Source organism: Rhincodon typus, chromosome 11 (genome assembly GCF_021869965.1).
Source record: "Rhincodon typus isolate 14 chromosome 11, sRhiTyp1.1, whole genome shotgun sequence".
In the NCBI taxonomy this organism is placed as follows: domain Eukaryota; kingdom Metazoa; phylum Chordata; class Chondrichthyes; order Orectolobiformes; family Rhincodontidae; genus Rhincodon; species Rhincodon typus.
This window is the reverse complement of record NC_063342.1, coordinates 63,520,854-63,538,256: the sequence shown is the minus strand read 5'-3', so window position 1 is coordinate 63,538,256 and position 17,403 is coordinate 63,520,854. Positions and strand designations below refer to the sequence as shown.

General features: G+C 40.1%; 1 protein-coding gene across 9 annotated transcripts in view; it reads right to left on the bottom strand.

The window, feature by feature from the left end:
* Nucleotides 1-389: 389 nt before the first annotated feature.
* reps2 (RALBP1 associated Eps domain containing 2) overlaps nt 390-17,403 on the bottom strand; it is a 362,214-nt gene continuing 345,200 nt past the window's right edge. For 5 of the 9 annotated variants that reach the window (XM_048602679.1, XM_048602678.1, XM_048602677.1 and 2 more), the window contains 4 exons: nt 16,643-16,726; nt 12,932-13,071; nt 12,035-12,140; nt 2,170-2,499 (listed from right to left, as the gene is read on the bottom strand). In XM_048602679.1, coding sequence (XP_048458636.1) covers nt 2,320-2,499; nt 12,035-12,140; nt 12,932-13,071; nt 16,643-16,726 — 510 coding nt within the window. In that variant the 3' untranslated portion in view covers nt 2,170-2,319. Of the gene's footprint in view, nt 1,605-2,169; nt 2,500-12,034; nt 12,141-12,931; nt 13,072-16,642; nt 16,727-17,403 lie in introns of those variants that run through there. The other 4 variants (XM_048602680.1, XM_048602681.1, XR_007263185.1 and 1 more) reach the window with 3 other exon arrangements.

Below are 17,403 nucleotides of genomic sequence, written 5' to 3'. Positions count from 1 at the left end.
GGCAACTGGCTGTGTGGAATTTGCACATTCTCCCTATGTCTGTGTGGATTTCCTCCAGGTGCTCCAGTTTCCTCCCACAGTCCATAGATGTGCAGGTTAGGTGGAGTGGTCATGCTAAATTGCCCATAGTGTCCAAAGATGTACAGGCTAGGTGTATTAGCTATGGGGAATGCGGGGTTACAGGAATAGGGTGGGGGCATAAGTCTGGATGGAATGCTCTTCAGAGAGTTGGTGTGGACTCAATGGGCCGAATGGCCTGATCCCACACTGCAGGGATTCTCTGATTAAATTCTATTGATCCATGATTCAAGAACGGGGTAGACTGCTTTATTCACAGGGCTTGGTTTAAAATGCCATGTACAAAATGCAAACAACAAAATACACACCAGTTCTAGAAACATTACCAAATTTATTTCAACAGAGTACTACCAACTCTGCAATGATTTAAGGGGGGAGCAAAAGTTGCTACTCAGAAGAAAATATTTAAATCCTACAATCCCTGATACCTCTATTTAAATAGCTATTCCGTATTATGCATAATTCAGAATAAAAATATTGCACATCAGTAAAGGCAGACATACGAGAAAAAAAACATATAAAAGTGACAGTTACCTATTGTGCTCTAACAGGTTTATGCATCAGGCAATTGAACAGAATACAAGCATGCCATTCCCAGAAAAGGTTTCGCTCTTACGACATGTAATTCTTTTGTTATTTTGTCTATGTAATTACAAGTCTGAGTCACATGGAGCTTTAAATTACAACTACAAGATGCCCATAACTTCAGATAGCTGCTCAAACACCGAGTACTTCACCATTAAACTAGAATTCATAGTAATATAGAACATATTGTATACAAGACGAGAAAGTTACCCACTTTAATGTTAATATTGTCTTCATTATAAATTTCCTTAGAAAACTGTACTTTTTTGCACAATTCACAATATAGCTATTGAATATTGAAAATTGAAAGAGAAAATAAGTACACGCATTTTATGAAGTGTAAAATTTGCTGGGATGGAGGGGTAATGTCGAAGTGGTGTTGAACACATTTATGGATCTGAAATGAGTATTTTGTTTGGCAAAATACTGCAGTTGTTAAAAAGATAGTTTAACAAAATCTCAGATTGCTTGGTTTTGCTCCTTCTGGTTTATAATGGCTTTGTACAAGCATGTATGGGACACTAATAACACAGATTGTGCTTTCAAATGAAAGCTGTTCATAACCATGTAAAAAAAATTGGTCTAGTACTTGTTACACAAGTTGGCTAGAACATATTGTGCTTTAAACAATTGTACATTTTCAAAGACCATTGGAACGTGCAAATATAAGCGTTTGCACAAGGTAGGTTTCCCTGTTTGTATGCTCAAACAGTTTGCTATAAAATTGATGGCACCAAGAGAAGTTATCGGATCACAGTGGTGTGAATTGTGCTTACGTTTGCCCTGTTCTTATCCAAAAGTTTTAGACTGCACACAGTCCTCATAATTGAGCTTCTGCTTTCCTATCCATTGCTTGTTGAAAGGTGGAGAAGTCATGTCTGGGAGACTGGTCGAAGTTGCTCCAATTGAGACTCCAGTGCAATCCGTTCTTTGCGAACTTCCTGAAAGAGATACATGCCAGTGAGTTCATTTTATACAAGAAATATTCTTAATTAGCACTTTGTGTTGTATTTTAAACCTTTTCAAGACAGCACAGAATCAAAGCATAGTGATCAAATCTTATGGAATACAGAGTCAGGTGTGTATTGACAGATATGTGGAGTACATTAACATCTTGTCCTTAGAAGCCAAACTCCTTGTTCCAAAAACCACAGGATGGCAAAAACAGCATTACAACTGTTTTTAATGCTCAGGAATGAAGACCACTCAATAAAAATCCAAAGATAGAAATGGCTGGCTTTGGAGGCTGTAATTGGTAGATTTTAGAATAGAATAGCTGAGCCTTTATTGTCAAGTGCACTCAAAGGAGTGCAGTGAAAAGTTTGTAATGCCACCTCTTGGCACCATCTTAGGTACAGAGTGCCTGGGTACAGATACTTTAAGTGTTGTTACAGTACTAAAATAGTAAAAACAAAAGCTAGCATGGGAATACAGAGTTTAGAGTCCAGAATGAGAATAAAAAGTATCTTTAAGTTACAGTCCTTTTTCACCGAGTCTGTACCTGCTGAGTTTCAGAACAGGAGGCAATGCTGCCTCCATGAGATGGTCTCCATCCAGAACTCGCCTCCGGGCTCCGGGCCCCGGGCCTGCGACACACTCTGCTCCTCGCTCTAGCCTGCGCTCACTCTGCTGCCTGCTCTGGGCTCCGGCCCATGCTCACTCTGCTCCTCGCTCCGGGCTGTGGCAGTGATTTGCTTCCAGGACTCGCCCCCCCTCACTCCCCCCCACCCCCACAAGGTCAGACTGTGCTTGGTCTGCTCCCATTCCAGGCTCCAGCTGCGAGCTGCATGTTGGGTTGGTCTCACACTCCGTTCTCCATTCCCTCCAGGTAGAGTACTTTAAGAAGTTAAAAATTGAGGGGGGTGGGAGGGGGTTGAGAAAAACTGCAGCAAGGAGGGTTAAAAAAAAAAAAAAAAAATAGAAAAAGGAAAAGGAACTGGCAAGCAGAGGACATCCAGCTGGAGCATCTCACTCTGCCGCCATCTTAATCGATTTGGTATAAAGGAAGATTTTCCATTAACATAGTTCCTGTCATGCCCTTTGCTCATAACCAATTAAAAAGCCTTTTGAGATGCAATGAAGGAAAGAAACACTCAATTTATGCACAACGTGTTCCTGCAAACAGTAAACAATAATGTCAAAATAATCCAGTTTTTGGTGGTTGAGGAGAATGAAGTTGGGGATAACTCTCCTACCAAACTTCAAAATAAAGCAATGGAACATTTTACATCAATCTAAGAGGGTTGATACGGTCTTGGTTCATGCTTAACTCAAAAAAGATGCAAGGGAAATATGCAACTGTCTTCTGATAGAGAACTCTACAACTATGTTTATACTGCACTATTGCATTTGAGTTTCCTTTTGAAATCAAAAACCTAACAACCAGTTGGGCTTGCAGTATGGTTCACTCATGTGTAATGGAAGCTACATATATAAAATCACAGGGCCATGTTCTGTGCAGATAAAAAGAAGAAGATGACACATCTCACTCACTTTAAATCAACAAAACAGCACTAGTAATTCTTTAGTTACTTTCTCATGGCAGCGCCTTTACCAGTGTTAACCCCATTGTTTTAAAAAGTAGACAAAGGTTGGTGGTTAACTCTCAGTCATCACTAACTAGTGCATTCTGTATGGCAATACTTCTAGCAGTCAGAGTGGACTTGTCAGCCAACTGCACGCCGCTTAATCCCTCTCAATTCTTGAGAATTATCCTATTAAGTGCTTGATGAAAAGATTCTACAAAAGATAACTTGTATTTTTGCAATGCACAAAACTCAAATTACTTCTTTGTCTCATTAAAGAATAATCATTAAACAAAGCATTCTGCAAAGATTTCTGGATCAGGAGTTTGCAACCAATGGCTCTGGACCTATGTGAAGCTCATTAAGGACTAATAAGTAGTTCCCAACATTGGCGATCAAATCCATTTCGATGGCAATTAAATAGCTTGTTGTTTTAAAACCTATTATTAAGATTGAATTATATGTTCTTGAGTACAATCAACAACCTTTTTATTTAAAAATACCTGTAAGACATTAGTCAAATATACTATTTCTTATGATTATTGGCATGTATAGCAGCATTTCAGCTCTAAAAAAGAATGTTCTTATTATTAACATTACGAACCTTTGTTCTAGATTGAAGAACTATGGTAATAAAGCAAAAGACTAAAAGTTCAGAAGTAAGGATATTACTTTGTTAACAGATTACCCAACAAATATTCCAGTTCTTTGTGCAGCTTAATGGCCATATACTCTGACAATAATTAGTAGACGCACAGTGAAATATTTACTGACTATTAAAAAAGATATGCTTCCACATTCCTGAGAGTTTGGCATTGTAAATTTCTAAATTAGCATTTACAATGCTAATTACCTATGTAAATTTGCCATACTGTAATGACACCTTCCCACCAGTGATGGCAATGGAATATTTAATGGATAAAAATAAGAACAAGAGCCCAATTCTTTTTCCTGCCTTTATCACCCACTAAATTGCACTTGGTTTTGAATAGTTGTGGTGAATTTTCTCAAATGCAGGGAAATGCCATCCACCTCAAAAAAAAATCAAAGATCTAACTTTTAAGCTGAGCATGCTCAGGAATAAAAATCTTTTTCTCCTAGCATGGACACTCACCACTCTTTGTACAATAGAAGGCACTTGCTTTGTATCCTCATTATTAATCATGATTCTGCTTAAACTAACTGCTAATACAGTGGTGTTTGCAGCTTCTGATTTTCATTCACGGGATGTGGGTTTGCTGGCTGGGCCAGTATTTATTGCACATCACGAGTTACCCTTAAGAAGGTGGTGATGAATTACCTTCCTGAACCATTGCATTCCATTTGCTGCAGGTACATCTACAATACTGTTATAGAGGGGGAAGTTGCAGCTATTTCCATGTATCTGTTGCCCCTTGCCCCTCTAGGTTGGAGTGGTTGGGGGTTTGGAAAGTGCTGTCTAAAGAGCCTTGCTTTTCTGTAGTGCATCTTGTAAATGGTACACACTAATTCTGAGTGTTGTAGGTGGACGCAGTGATGTTTGTGCATGTGGCATCAATCGAGTGGGCTGTTCTTTTCTGGATGAGGTCAAGCATGAGGGTTATTTGTGCTGTACTCATCCAGGCAAGTGGAGACTATTCCATTATTCTCCTGACCTGTGCCTTGTAGATGGTGGACAGGCTTTGGGGCATCAGGAGTTACTTGCTGCAGAATTTCTAGCCTTTGACCAGTTCTTGAAGCCACAGTTTTAAAAATGGTTAGGCTAGTTTAGTTTCTGGTCAATGATAACTCTAGGAGATCGATAGTGGAGGATTCAGTGAAATGTCAGGGGTGGGGGGGGGCGGCGTTGGCTGAATCCTGTCATCATTGTCTGGCATTGTGTAGAGTGAACGTTACTCGCCACTTGTCAGCACAAACCTGGATGTTGTCCAGACCTTGCTACATTGGATACGGACTGCTTCAGTATCTGCGGAATTGCGAATGATATTGAACATTGTCCATTCATTAGGGAACATCCCCACTTCTGACCTTATAATGGAGGTCATTGATGAAGCAGCTGAAGATGGCTAGATGTCAGCCACTACTGTGAGGAACTCCTGCAGAGAAGTCCAGAGAGGCCTGCATTCTGGAAATTTATTTTGAGGAGGTTTGACCAAAGTCCCTTCTTTCCCTTGCCAAAAAAGTAGTTGATGATTTACTTGTTGTACAGAAACAAATAACAAATAGGTGACATGACAAAAGGTGGGCTTGCTTTGATTGAAGAGAGACATCAAGTGACATTGAATTATTTAACTAGGATATGACTACTGGCAAGAGATATACAAAACCTGTGAAATAACTTCACAAAAATCACTCTTTGTTTCCATGTAGAAAGTTCTTGACACTGGTATGTCTCTGTCAGAGCTAGCTCTCAGACTGAACAGAACCTCTGACCCTCCTGTTTATATCTGGCAGCCAGGGCACCCTGATTGGACCAGGTTAACAGCCCCAATCAGGAAACTCATATTCTATGAGATCCATCTGGCTGACCTCTTTACAACCACAACACCTTACATACGGTAGCCAAACCTAAGTATGCTGAGCAGATCTGACTCAGCAAAACAAAATTCTTACTGTCGCTCTCCAAATCCAGCAAGTGTCAGATGATAAACCACTTTTCAAAAACAAAAAAAAATCAATTTACTGTTATCTCCACCTTACCTTGTAGTCAACACCATGAACTACAATGTCTCACCCAGAGCACATTATTATTTGCTAGTTAATTTAGTACACCATGGCAGTTTTGATTGCACTGTGACCAATTTTTTGTTTGAAGTTCATGACCATTTCATATTCTGTCCAAGTTGTAATTTAACATCAATACTTCTCAAAGCCAACAAACAGTTACAACTTCTTCCCCAGAAAATGAACTGTCCCCATTAAAGCGAAGGGAGTATAGTCCTGAGTAATGAAACATTCTTCACTTTATTGATCGGTTTACAGGATATGGGCCATGGTGTACCTTTGCCTTGAACTACTGCAATCCTCGTGGCAACGATTCTTCCATAATGATTTGAAACACCCATGTCGAGCACCTGAAATCAGACTTCTGAACATTCTACTCACCGGTATTCTCCAGTTAAGGAGGATTGATTTGCCATTTGTGCGATTTAAGTGCTATATGCATCATTCTAGGTATCACTGACAACTAATGCACACCTTGATCATGCTGCCTCTGGGTGCCAGTATATTGCTGTCCTATTGCAGCCGAACATAAGGTACCATTTGTCATGATGTCAGAACCAGCAAACTCATCTCAAATATCTCTATCACTCTCAAGCCTTTTGTCATTTTTAAAAGACTCATTCTTTAGATATAGTTGTTACTGACAAGGCCAGTATTCATTACTTCCCCGTAACTGCCCTGGAGGAAGTGGTGATGAACAATGCCTGTGGTATAGGTATACTCATATAACTCATGTTAGATAAAGAATTAAAGGCTTGTGATCCAGCAACAAAAGGTGGAGTTCCAAGTCAGGATGCAGTGTGATTTTTAAGGGGCACATTCAGGTTGTGGTGTTCCCACGTACCTGCTACCCTTATATTTGATGTGGGAGAGACCAATAGTTTCAGAGCAAACAAAGAACCCTTTTCAAAGGCTTGTCATTTTGCTGGTGCATACTGCTGCCACTGTGCCAGTGCGTGTTTAAAGATGGTGGATGGCACTGATTCAGGTTGCTGTTTTGATTTGTTTGGTGGTGAGCTACTCTAGGTGACACACTAAGCAATAGATGGATCTGTGAACTGACAAGTGCCTTGCTCCTGATGAACTTCATCCTCTGGTTTTAAAAGTGGCTGGTTAAGATAGTTGATATATTGGGTTTTAATTTTCCAAAATTCCCTAGATCCCTGGAAATGTGCCTTAGACAGGAAAACAGTGAATGTAACTCTATTATGCAAAAAGGGAGGGAGACAAAGCCAGAAATGATAGGTCATTTAGCTTAATGTCTGCCGTGGAAAAGATAATAATCAAAGCCATGATGAAAAATGTTATACCAGGGTTTTTTAAAAAAAACTTAAAGTAACCAGGCAGATTCAGTACGGCTGTTTTAGACAAATCATGTTAAACCAATTTACTAGAGTCCTTTGAAGAGTTAATGTGAGCTGTAAGTAAAGGAAAATCAATGGATGTACTGTACTTAAATTTCTGAAAGGCATTTAAGAAGGCGTCAGATCAGAAGTTATTGCAGAAAATTAAATCTAATTATATAAAGTGTAAACATATTGGCAAGGATCGAAGATTGGCTAGCTCACAGGAAACAGAGATAAATGGGTCAATTTCTGATAGTGGTGTGCCACGGGGATTAGTGCTGGGGCCTCAACTTATTACATGTTACAAATAACTTGGATGAAGGGATGGAAGATAATGGTTACTAAATTTGCTGATGACACAAAGATAGGCAGCAAAGTAAGTTGTGAAGAAGACGTAAGGAGGAAACAAAAAAGATATAGATAGGATATGAGTGGACAAGAATCTGGAAAAGAGAATAATTTGGCAAATATGAAAATGTCCATTTTGACACGAAGAATAAAATGAAGCATATTATCTAAATGGTGAAACAACGCAGAGCTCTGAGCTGTAGAAGGCTCTGGGATTCCTAATGCATGGCTGGAAAAATTTATTTGCAGATACATCAAATTAGGAAAACTTTTAGATTGTTAACATTTTTATGAGGGAAGTTAAATACAAAAGGGAAGGCTATGCTTCAGTTGTAGAGGGTGTTAGGCGAGACCCAATCTAGAGCACTGTGTACACAGTGTTGGTCTTCAAGGATATACATGTGGTGAAAGTAGTTAACAGAAGGTTTACAAGACTAATATCTTGTTTGGATGGGCTGTCTTACGAGGAAAGACCAGACCAATTAGGCATCTGCGGGGACTTAGACAAGTAAGAGACAAATTGACTGAAACACAAGATCTTGAGGGATCTTGACTGTGTGTATGTGGAAAAGATGGTTCCTCTTGTGGGAGAATCTAAAATTAGGGGGTCACTGTTTAAACGGAAGGGGCCCATTTAAAGCAGATGAGGAGAACTTTTTTTTTCTGAGTCCTAAATCAATGGAATTCTCTTCAAAAGACAGTAGGAACACTGCCTTTGAGTAACTTTATGGCTGAAGTAGACAAATTCTTGACAAGCAAGGGGTGAAAGGTTATTGGGATAGGCAGGCATGTGGAGTAATCAGGTCAGGCATGATGTTACTGAGTGGCTGACAGAATGTGGGGACCAAATGACCTACTTCAGCCCCTAAAGCGAATGAGCACTGTTGGCGCAGCACTCATCCAGGCAAGAAAGAACATTCAAGCACACTGCTAACTTATGCCTTGCAGGTAATGGAAAGACTTTGGACTGAGGTGCTGAGTTACTGAAAAAACACCCAGCTCATCTGTTCTTAAATAATAGCTGATCCAGTTAAATTTCTGGTCAATGATGAGTCCCCAGGATGTTGGTTGTGGCATCATTAATGATTGCAATATGAATGAATGTTGATCGCAGGTAGTTAGACACTCATTTGCCAGAGTCAATGCCATGCATTTGTGTCATAGAATCCCTACAGTGTGGAAACAGGCCCTTTAGCCCAACAAGTCCACACCACCCCTCTGAACAGCATCCCACCCAAACCCATTCCCCTAATTTCCCCATGTCTAACCCACCTAACCTAAACATCCCTGGACACTATGGGCAATTTAGCATGGCCAATCCACCTACCCTGCACATCTTTGGACTGTGGAAGGAAATCGGAGCACCCAGAGGAAACCCACGCAGACACGGGGAGAATGTGCAAACTCCACACAGACAGTCGCTCGAGGGTGGAATCGAGCCTGGGTCCCTGGTACTGTGAGGCAGCAGTACTAGCCACTGAGCCACCGTGCCACCTCATGTCATTCTAATGCTACTTGCTGCTTATCATCCCAAAGCTGAACATTGTCTGTGTCCAGGTGCATTCTGCTTCTGCCACCTACTTCATCACAGATATCCCCTCTTGTTCTTTCCACCCCTCCCCATCTTTAACTTGGTTAAATTCTGTTGTATCTTCAACTTGTTTCCAATTGAGATGAAAGATTATTGACCTTAAATATTAATTCCTTTTCTCTTCCCACAGATACTGCCAAATCTGCTGAATACATGCAACACTTTGTTTGCATTTAGGCTTCCATCATATTTTTTGTGTCCATCTGTTAACTGTCTGGTGAGATAATTTATTGACATAGGATTACATTGATTAAATTATGTGATATTGTAACAGCTATAACAGGTACTTATGCTGGCTCAGTAAGTTGCAATCTGGCCATCAAGCTAGAAAGTGATGAATTCAAGTCCCACTCCAGAGAATTCAATGCACATTCTGATTCTCCTGTGCTGAGTGCTCATCAGTGTGTGAGCTACTTGTGTTCCTCCAGTTGGTGGAACTTGCAGCTAACTCTCTATCTAGCTCTCCACTAAAGGTTAAAAACGCTGTCAAATAGAATAATATCACTTCTGAAAAATAATTTGTTTTGTTTAAAACATTCAAGTAGTTGCTGTCTGCCCCCTGGGTTTTAACGCATAAAACACTTTTACAAAGTTACCTTCAGTCTCCCTTTAATCAAAACGATTAACCAAGTGTTGATTTTTACATCTAGAGGAAGTTATGCTTCAGCTACATAAAGCCCTGGCTAAACCACACCTGGACTACTATACAGAGTTCTGGGCAGCACACTTTCAGAAGGATATATTGGCCTTGGAGAGACTGCAGGGTAGATTTACTCACATAATACCTGGATTCCAAGGCTTAAGCTTTAAGAAGAGATTAAACAAGGCTCCAGGGCTGTATCCTTGGAATTACGAGGGTTCAGGGGTGATTTAATCAAAATCTTAAGATACAAAGGGCAACAGATAAGGTAAGTGGGGAGAAACTATTTCTATGGGTTGGGGAATGAAGGACTAAGGGCACAGTCTACAAAATAGAATCATACTCTTCAGGAGAGACTGGAAAACACTTCTTCACACAAAGGGTCTTGGAAGTTTGCATGTTAACTCTTTCAATTAGTTAAATCAATTATTAATTGATGGATGCTAGATTAATTGCTCATTTTAAAACCGACATGGCTAGATTTGATAACTAAATGTTTTAAGCAATATGGGACAAAGGCAAGTATTTTGAAGTGAATCGCAGATTAGCCAAAATCTCATTGAAAGGCAGAACATGCTTGGGGGGGCTGCTAAATGTTCAAGCTCCAGTTCCTATAGTTAGCACCGTGCCCAAGCAGTCACTCATGACTATTAGCAGGCTACTTAATCTATAGAAATAGCACAGATAAGACCAACACCTCCTCACCCAAGCCCCAGACATTTGGGATCCCACCATAGGTTGTTGAACAGAGGTCAGGAATCAAACTCTAGTCACCTTTTCACTCACTACACAAGGTAGCAGAGACTACTTGTAGTATGCCTACTGTCCATCTACTCACTACAGACCTCTGCTCCTCTATTGAGCTTAGCAAGCAAAAGAGCCCCTAAGGAGAAGTTTCAGTACTGTCTCCCCCTTGGAGAAGTTTCAGTACTGTCAAAATGAGTGAACTGATATTGCCTCAAGGTATTACAATCACAGTCACTGGTACAAGTAGCATTAAAAATTTCACCTCTCTCCAAGATAACACTGCTTACTTACAACTTAACTCTCCCTAGTTAGACACAAGACTATCATTGCAGGAATAGACTTGCAAGACTGATTTCACAACCTCTAATTATTGCCAGGCCTGCCACAGGAGGGTACAACAGGGACCATCAATTAGGGCCAGAGGCTGCACAGAGGTCTCAAGATTTCTGTCTCTATCCCTGACTATCGCAGTTAGGTGCCAAACAATTCACAGTTGCACTGACTTTACCAAGCGGTCAGAAACAATTGGAATGGGGCTATGAATACAAATGTTTGCTTTTACAAGAGATTAAGTAGTTGAAGGATGTAATAGCAAAGGATTGTGTTGGGGGTATGGTTGGCAAAACATTGACAAATTGTCTATAAAAGGTCATGAGTGAAGGGGCATAGGAAGAGATATGAAAGGCAGTTTGAGGGGGGCAACGTTGGCATGGAGGAGGAAGGGCATGGAGTGGGTAGGGAGGTGAGGTGGCATAAATTGGCAGAGTTAGGATAAGGGCGAGTGAGGAACTGGGATTTTTGATTGTTTTTAAAACAAACAAACAAAGTAGCTGTGACAAAGACCAAAGCATGCATTTCCCACTTACTGGGCAGTGGGCCCAGCACACACTGGCACCACCCACCTAACCCCAGAACAAAAATCAGGCCACCATCTGGGTAACTTTCTCCTGCATCAATGACTCTGGAGTGGAAATTCAAACTAAACCGTGCAACCTACAGTCTTTGGCAATGAGGCAGCTGCTAGTTCTCCAAACACCAAATCATTAACATGCTGTTTGATCAAAAAAAATTAAAAATTCAAAAGCTGTAGGTGGATAAAACTCATGATAATTCCTAATGTGTCAAAAGAGTAAAAGGGAGTGAACTACACTCTACCAATAATATGTCAACATTAGAATGTGGCAAGGTGCCCAACTCCATCCCAAGACTGGCATCACCTGGAAGGTAAGGAGTGAAATGCCAGCTGAATGCGTTACCCAGGTTACAAACACCAGCACATCTACAAACATTGGTATATCCATCACGCTAATAGCAAGACAATTTAGACTTCTGCAAATCAATGCTTCAAAAAAAAAAAAAAAAACAAATTATATTAAAAAGCGAGATGGAACTGGATTTGTTGTGAAAAAGCGGGATCTGCTTTTGCAGCAATTATAAAATTGAACTCTTCAGCTTAATGCTGTTATCTTACTTTGAATTGCTGCTGCAGTTCACCATTCAACCTGACCAGAATCATATTAGCCTCTTTGTTTTTGCGAACCGCTGTCTGAATGGCTTTTTTATGCTTGGATGGCATTCTATAACAAGAAACAAAAAAAAAGGTTATTTTTTTATTATAATGAAGTAATTGAATCCATAATCATCTTCAGTTTAACATTTCAGTGAGTGACAAATTACACCCGTCACAGGGATCTCTGATCATTGACTGTCAACAGGTAAGGTCTGAGAGATGCAGGGTTTATGCGCAATTTTGAAGTTTGCTGAATTCCAGGCTAGTTGGATGTGACTTTTATTCCTTTCCCAAAAAAATTCCAGTCACTTATCCATGACTATATAGTTTGCAAGAGATCTTTTCTTGCTGATCCAGGGTTATGTTTTGCACGGCTGTACGGGTAAAGATTAATATCTAACACACAATACAACTGGTAGACTCCGCTGGTATTAATCGGAGGTCAAACAGAGTTGAGAACCAGCACTCGACCCTGAATGGAGGATTTATCCTGTACCTTTCTGTCCATAATGAATCCCCTTTTTGTGCCGTTCTTTCATGACTAATAAAACAGGGTTTTTGAAAAGGGATTTCTTATCAATGCACAGTAAGCAGACACAGCTGGTCTAAGGCCACATAACTCAGCTTTCGCTGGTGACCTCTAACTTCTGTAGGAGGTGAAGCTCTGCGCAATACACTGCCCATTTCTTTGCGATGCACATTGTACATAGTACTCACTTGTTTTCCACTTACTTGAAGTGGTACACCACTGAGATAACAGTACAGTATGGAGGCTACAGCTAAAGATCATAAATATTGTGCTCTAAGATTACATTAAAGCTCTGAATGACTGCATATTAAAGGCAAGACAAATATTACTTTTGCAATTGTTGGTGCAGTTTAGCGTCTGGTGCGGAAGTCGAATTCAGTCGAGGCAATGGTTCCTGACTCTCCCCCTGGCTTTCAGGCCGATGTTTTCTACGAAGAGGTTTCAATGGAGGCTGACGAGACTTCACATCCTTCATGGAGAGAAAAGAAAAAGAGCCTCTTTGTTGGTTGTTCTTCCCTCACTACTTCATCCATTGTTTTGTTTTCCTTAACACCCCACTCTACCTAATGTCAAAGCGTGCCCGAGTTTGGATTGCAAAAGACTCATTTAGGTTTCAGCCAGTAGCTGGCAGCGCTCTCGCTTCTGAATCAGGGGTTGTTGGTTTGAGCCCCTCTCTTGGTGACATTAGTATGTAATCTAAGCTTTAGTGCAGTACTGAAGGCATGCTGCAATGTCAGAGGCACTGGGCAGAATCTTCCCAGGCACTGATCGACATGGGCATTGGCAAGAAAAATGGGAAAAATCACGCGTGATGGCAAACAAGGAGCTTTTCAACACAGAGCAAAAAGACCCATTTTTCAACCAAATGTTAATTTGCAAGATAAAATTCTCGTGAGCAAAGAGAGGCCTATTTGCACACATTAACATCTCACAATGGGAGGGAGGTGATCCAGCCCACATGCCTACAGCTCTTCAAACAAGTATCACCTTGTGCCAAACTCCTACTTTCCCCCCATAGCCTTGCATACCATTTCTATCGAAGTAATTATCCAATGCCCTCCTAAATGCCTCAATTGAACCAGCCCCACTACACTGCCAAGTGACTCTTGAGTCTTGCTAACTGCTGACAGTTAACCTGCCACTGACGCACTCCTTACAATTGACTTCAAATTATCCATTAAGCCAAAATTCTGATCAGTTGGGTGACCGGAGATGGGCAAGCAGAAGGTTGATGGATGGTCTGTGACAACAACCTACCCTGCTTTATCTGGTTAATGTCCTACAATGAGCTTGACAGTGATGGCCCAGTTTTTGAAGTTTGTTGTTACCAACCTGTGAAATGGATGGGTATTTCTGGCATTGACGCATGCACGCTTCAACATGGAAATCCAGAAGTTGCTCTCAGCAAGTCCCACAGCACTTCTGTGGGATGCACCTGCTGACTTCCCCGCTAGTGGCAATCTTCAGGAATCAGTGAACTGACAGGAAGTTTCCTTTACACAATGTGATATCACTATTAAATACTGTGGGGAACAAATGTATGCCTTATTGATGACTGGGTTTCCAACAGCATACCACGCCATAACTACTATTGAACAGTCTCTCTGGTCCTGAAGAAACTTGTATTTGTGAAATAACAAATAAGAAAAATCATATTTTAAAACAAAGTTTATGATGTTTCAACTTTTAATGCCAGCACATGGTCCAAATTTTATGCTGTTCTCTGTAAAACTGCCAAAACAATGAAGAATAATCAGTGCACTTCACCTCCCAGTTTACTGCCTGCCAGAATAATTCATTATGATTGTTTATGTTGTTTGATGACATCACGGTTGCTGGATGTCTGGGAATCTGCTTAGTGCCAGATTCAAATTAATGTTGGAAAAGGAAAAATCCATACCATAGAGGAAAATCGATTCTGTGGGCAACTTTTTTTGAGGTTAGTGGTATGCATGATCATTTTGCTTCTGACTATAAAACCTGAGACTATATATATATATATATTTAATTGGCATGCTGACCCATTGGCTTCCAGCACGTAGCCGTCCTTAAGTCCATGCAGTAGAAAAATTAATTAGAGGGACTGCTGCTTCTCACCTTCAAAACTACCATCATCTTTTCATTAGAAAAAAAGAGATCAAGAGGAGATTTGACAGGGAGAAGTTCCACTGGGATTCAAACGTTTTAGATGAGGATAATTCCACTGTTTGATGAGTCAGTAAATTGAGGACATAAACTGAAAACCACAGGATCGTTGAGCTAATGGTAGTGTAGTGACAGAGAAACATTTACAGGCACTGAGCTGGGACACAATAATTAGCTTTTGGAGAAGTATGGACTAACAAATGAAAGTCAGCACAAAATTCTTTGACTAACTTGATAAGAATTCTTTAATGAAGTAATGCAGAGTTAATAAGGTTGGGCGATTAACGTGTATGTAAACTTTCAAAAAGCATTTGACAAATTACCACATAACTGACTGTGTTAGCAAAACTAAAGCCCATGGGATTAACAGGACAGTGACAGCATGGATACAAAATTGGCGAAGAGACAGAAAGCAGAGCATAGTGGTGAACATTTGTTTTATAGACTGGAAGTTAAGTACGCAGTGGTGTTTCTTGGGTTTGTCACTAGCCCACAGCTCTTTTCATTGTGTATTACAATTGCTTATTCAAGGCATAAATTCAGAGGGAAACTGTTTCCAGTGACAGAAAAGGTTAGTAACCAAAGTACGAAGATTAGGTGAATACAAAAAGAATCCAACAAGATGTGAGGATTTAAAAACCAAACCCAGTGATTTAAGGTACAAAACATGGAAGCAGATTCAATAGTAACTTTCAAAAGTGAATTGGATAAATAGGTGAAGTAGAAAAAATGCAAGGATATGGAGGAAAGAGCAGGGGCTGCAATTAACTAACTAGCTCTTTGAGCCGACATAGTCAATGGGCTGAATAGCCTCTTTCAGTGTGACACACAATTTAAGATTCACACAAAATCTTCAGGAAAATGAAAAAAAAAGTGTATGGTAAGAAAAGCCGCTCTCTGCCATTGGCTTTCTGCTTTGGTTGGGGGAAGTAATTAGGTAATATTATACCAATCAAAATACAGCACAGGGAAGCATTTGTAACAGTTTAATTACAAAAACATATATTTGAGGAATAATATAACTAAGAAAGGTACGTGGACAGAGCAGAGAAATGAAACAAGGTGATTAGATCTTACAATAGAGTCAACACTGATTTAACAGTTCACAACTCTGGTGTCCAGTTCAATCCGAAGATAGATTTTAAAGCTTTTTTTTAAAAGAGGAATTGATTTACCGTGAACAGTGACATGAAACAAGTGATTGCAAGTGGGCAGATTATCCTTGCCCTCACAAATTATTTTTTCATTTACCAAGTAAATATAAACCAAGCTATGGTTCTGTCCTGGTTTTGTTACCTGCCTCCAATCAGCCCAATTTCTATCTTTCTGCTTTTGTCATCATATTCAGACAACTTGCACATAGTTACACCAAATGCTTCTCCTGTAAGCTTCCCCTCACTCCTTATGAGTCAGAATGTTTTTGAGCAAACAGAAGCACAAAGTAATGTAGCGAGAAAAAAGAGGTTGAACAGAAACTTTTATCTCATATTTCTAGCTATACAGAATGGAGAATAATAGATTAAGAAGTCATATTGTGCCTGAGGCTATAAACTGCAGAAGATAAGTAAGTAGTGACAAAGACAAAAGAGCAAATTACAGTGTTACAAAGCCATAACTATTCCTTAAATTCAGAAATCATTTATCAGACACAATCCTTCCCTCATACGTTTAGCATACTGTGACTTGAGGTAGGGTTCAAGTTAATAATATTATGTGTGATTGTTTCCTCTATTCATAAGGACACCCGCCCCTGTCTCTTTTTCTGATGTTTTAATTACTGACAGTGAACCAGGCGCGTAAACCATGGAATATACTCCTTCGAGCTTTGATCAGGAACAAATGAAATTAAAAAATTGATCTTGCGAAAATCAAACGCTTCCACATTCCAAACTAACCTTAACTGGAGAACTATTTTCTTCTCCAAGATTACTTGGTCTCTTCACTTGAGAGGATAGGTCTGTTAAAGATCCTTTGTTGGCCTACAAAATCAATTGTACAGCAATGAGGTCTAGGTAAGCTTTCCACAGACTACATTGTTTAAGAGATGAGAATTGAGTTTTTTTGTTCAAGCTTTCAGGTAATCTTACCTCATACTTCCTTACGTGGCTAAGTGTGTCACTTAGAGTCATAGAGCTGTACAGCATGGAGACAGACCCTTCGGTCCAACTCATCCATGCCGACCAGATATCCTATATAAATCTAGTCCCATTTGCCAGCATTTGGCTCACATCCCTCTAAACCCTTCCTATTCATATTCCCATCCAGATGCCTTTTAAAATGTTATAATCATACCAGCCTCCACCACTTCTTCTGGCAGCTCATTCAATATATGCACCATCCTCTGCGTGAAAAAGTTGGCCCTTAGGTCCCTTTTACATCTTTCCCCTCTCACCTTAAGCCTACGCTGTCTAGTTTTGGACTCTCCCACACCGTGGAAAACAACCTTGTCTGTTTACCCTATCGATGCCCCTCATGATTTTATAAACTTGTTTTATAACTCTCCTAGCAGGTGCCTTGAGATATGTTTTGATTTTAAAAAGGTACACGTCATGGTGGCGCAAGCAGCTGAAAACACTCCAAACTGGGCCAACCCTCAAGGATAACTGGACATGAGAAGTAGAGCAGGAAGAAAAACAAAGAAGATAGTGAAGGTGGA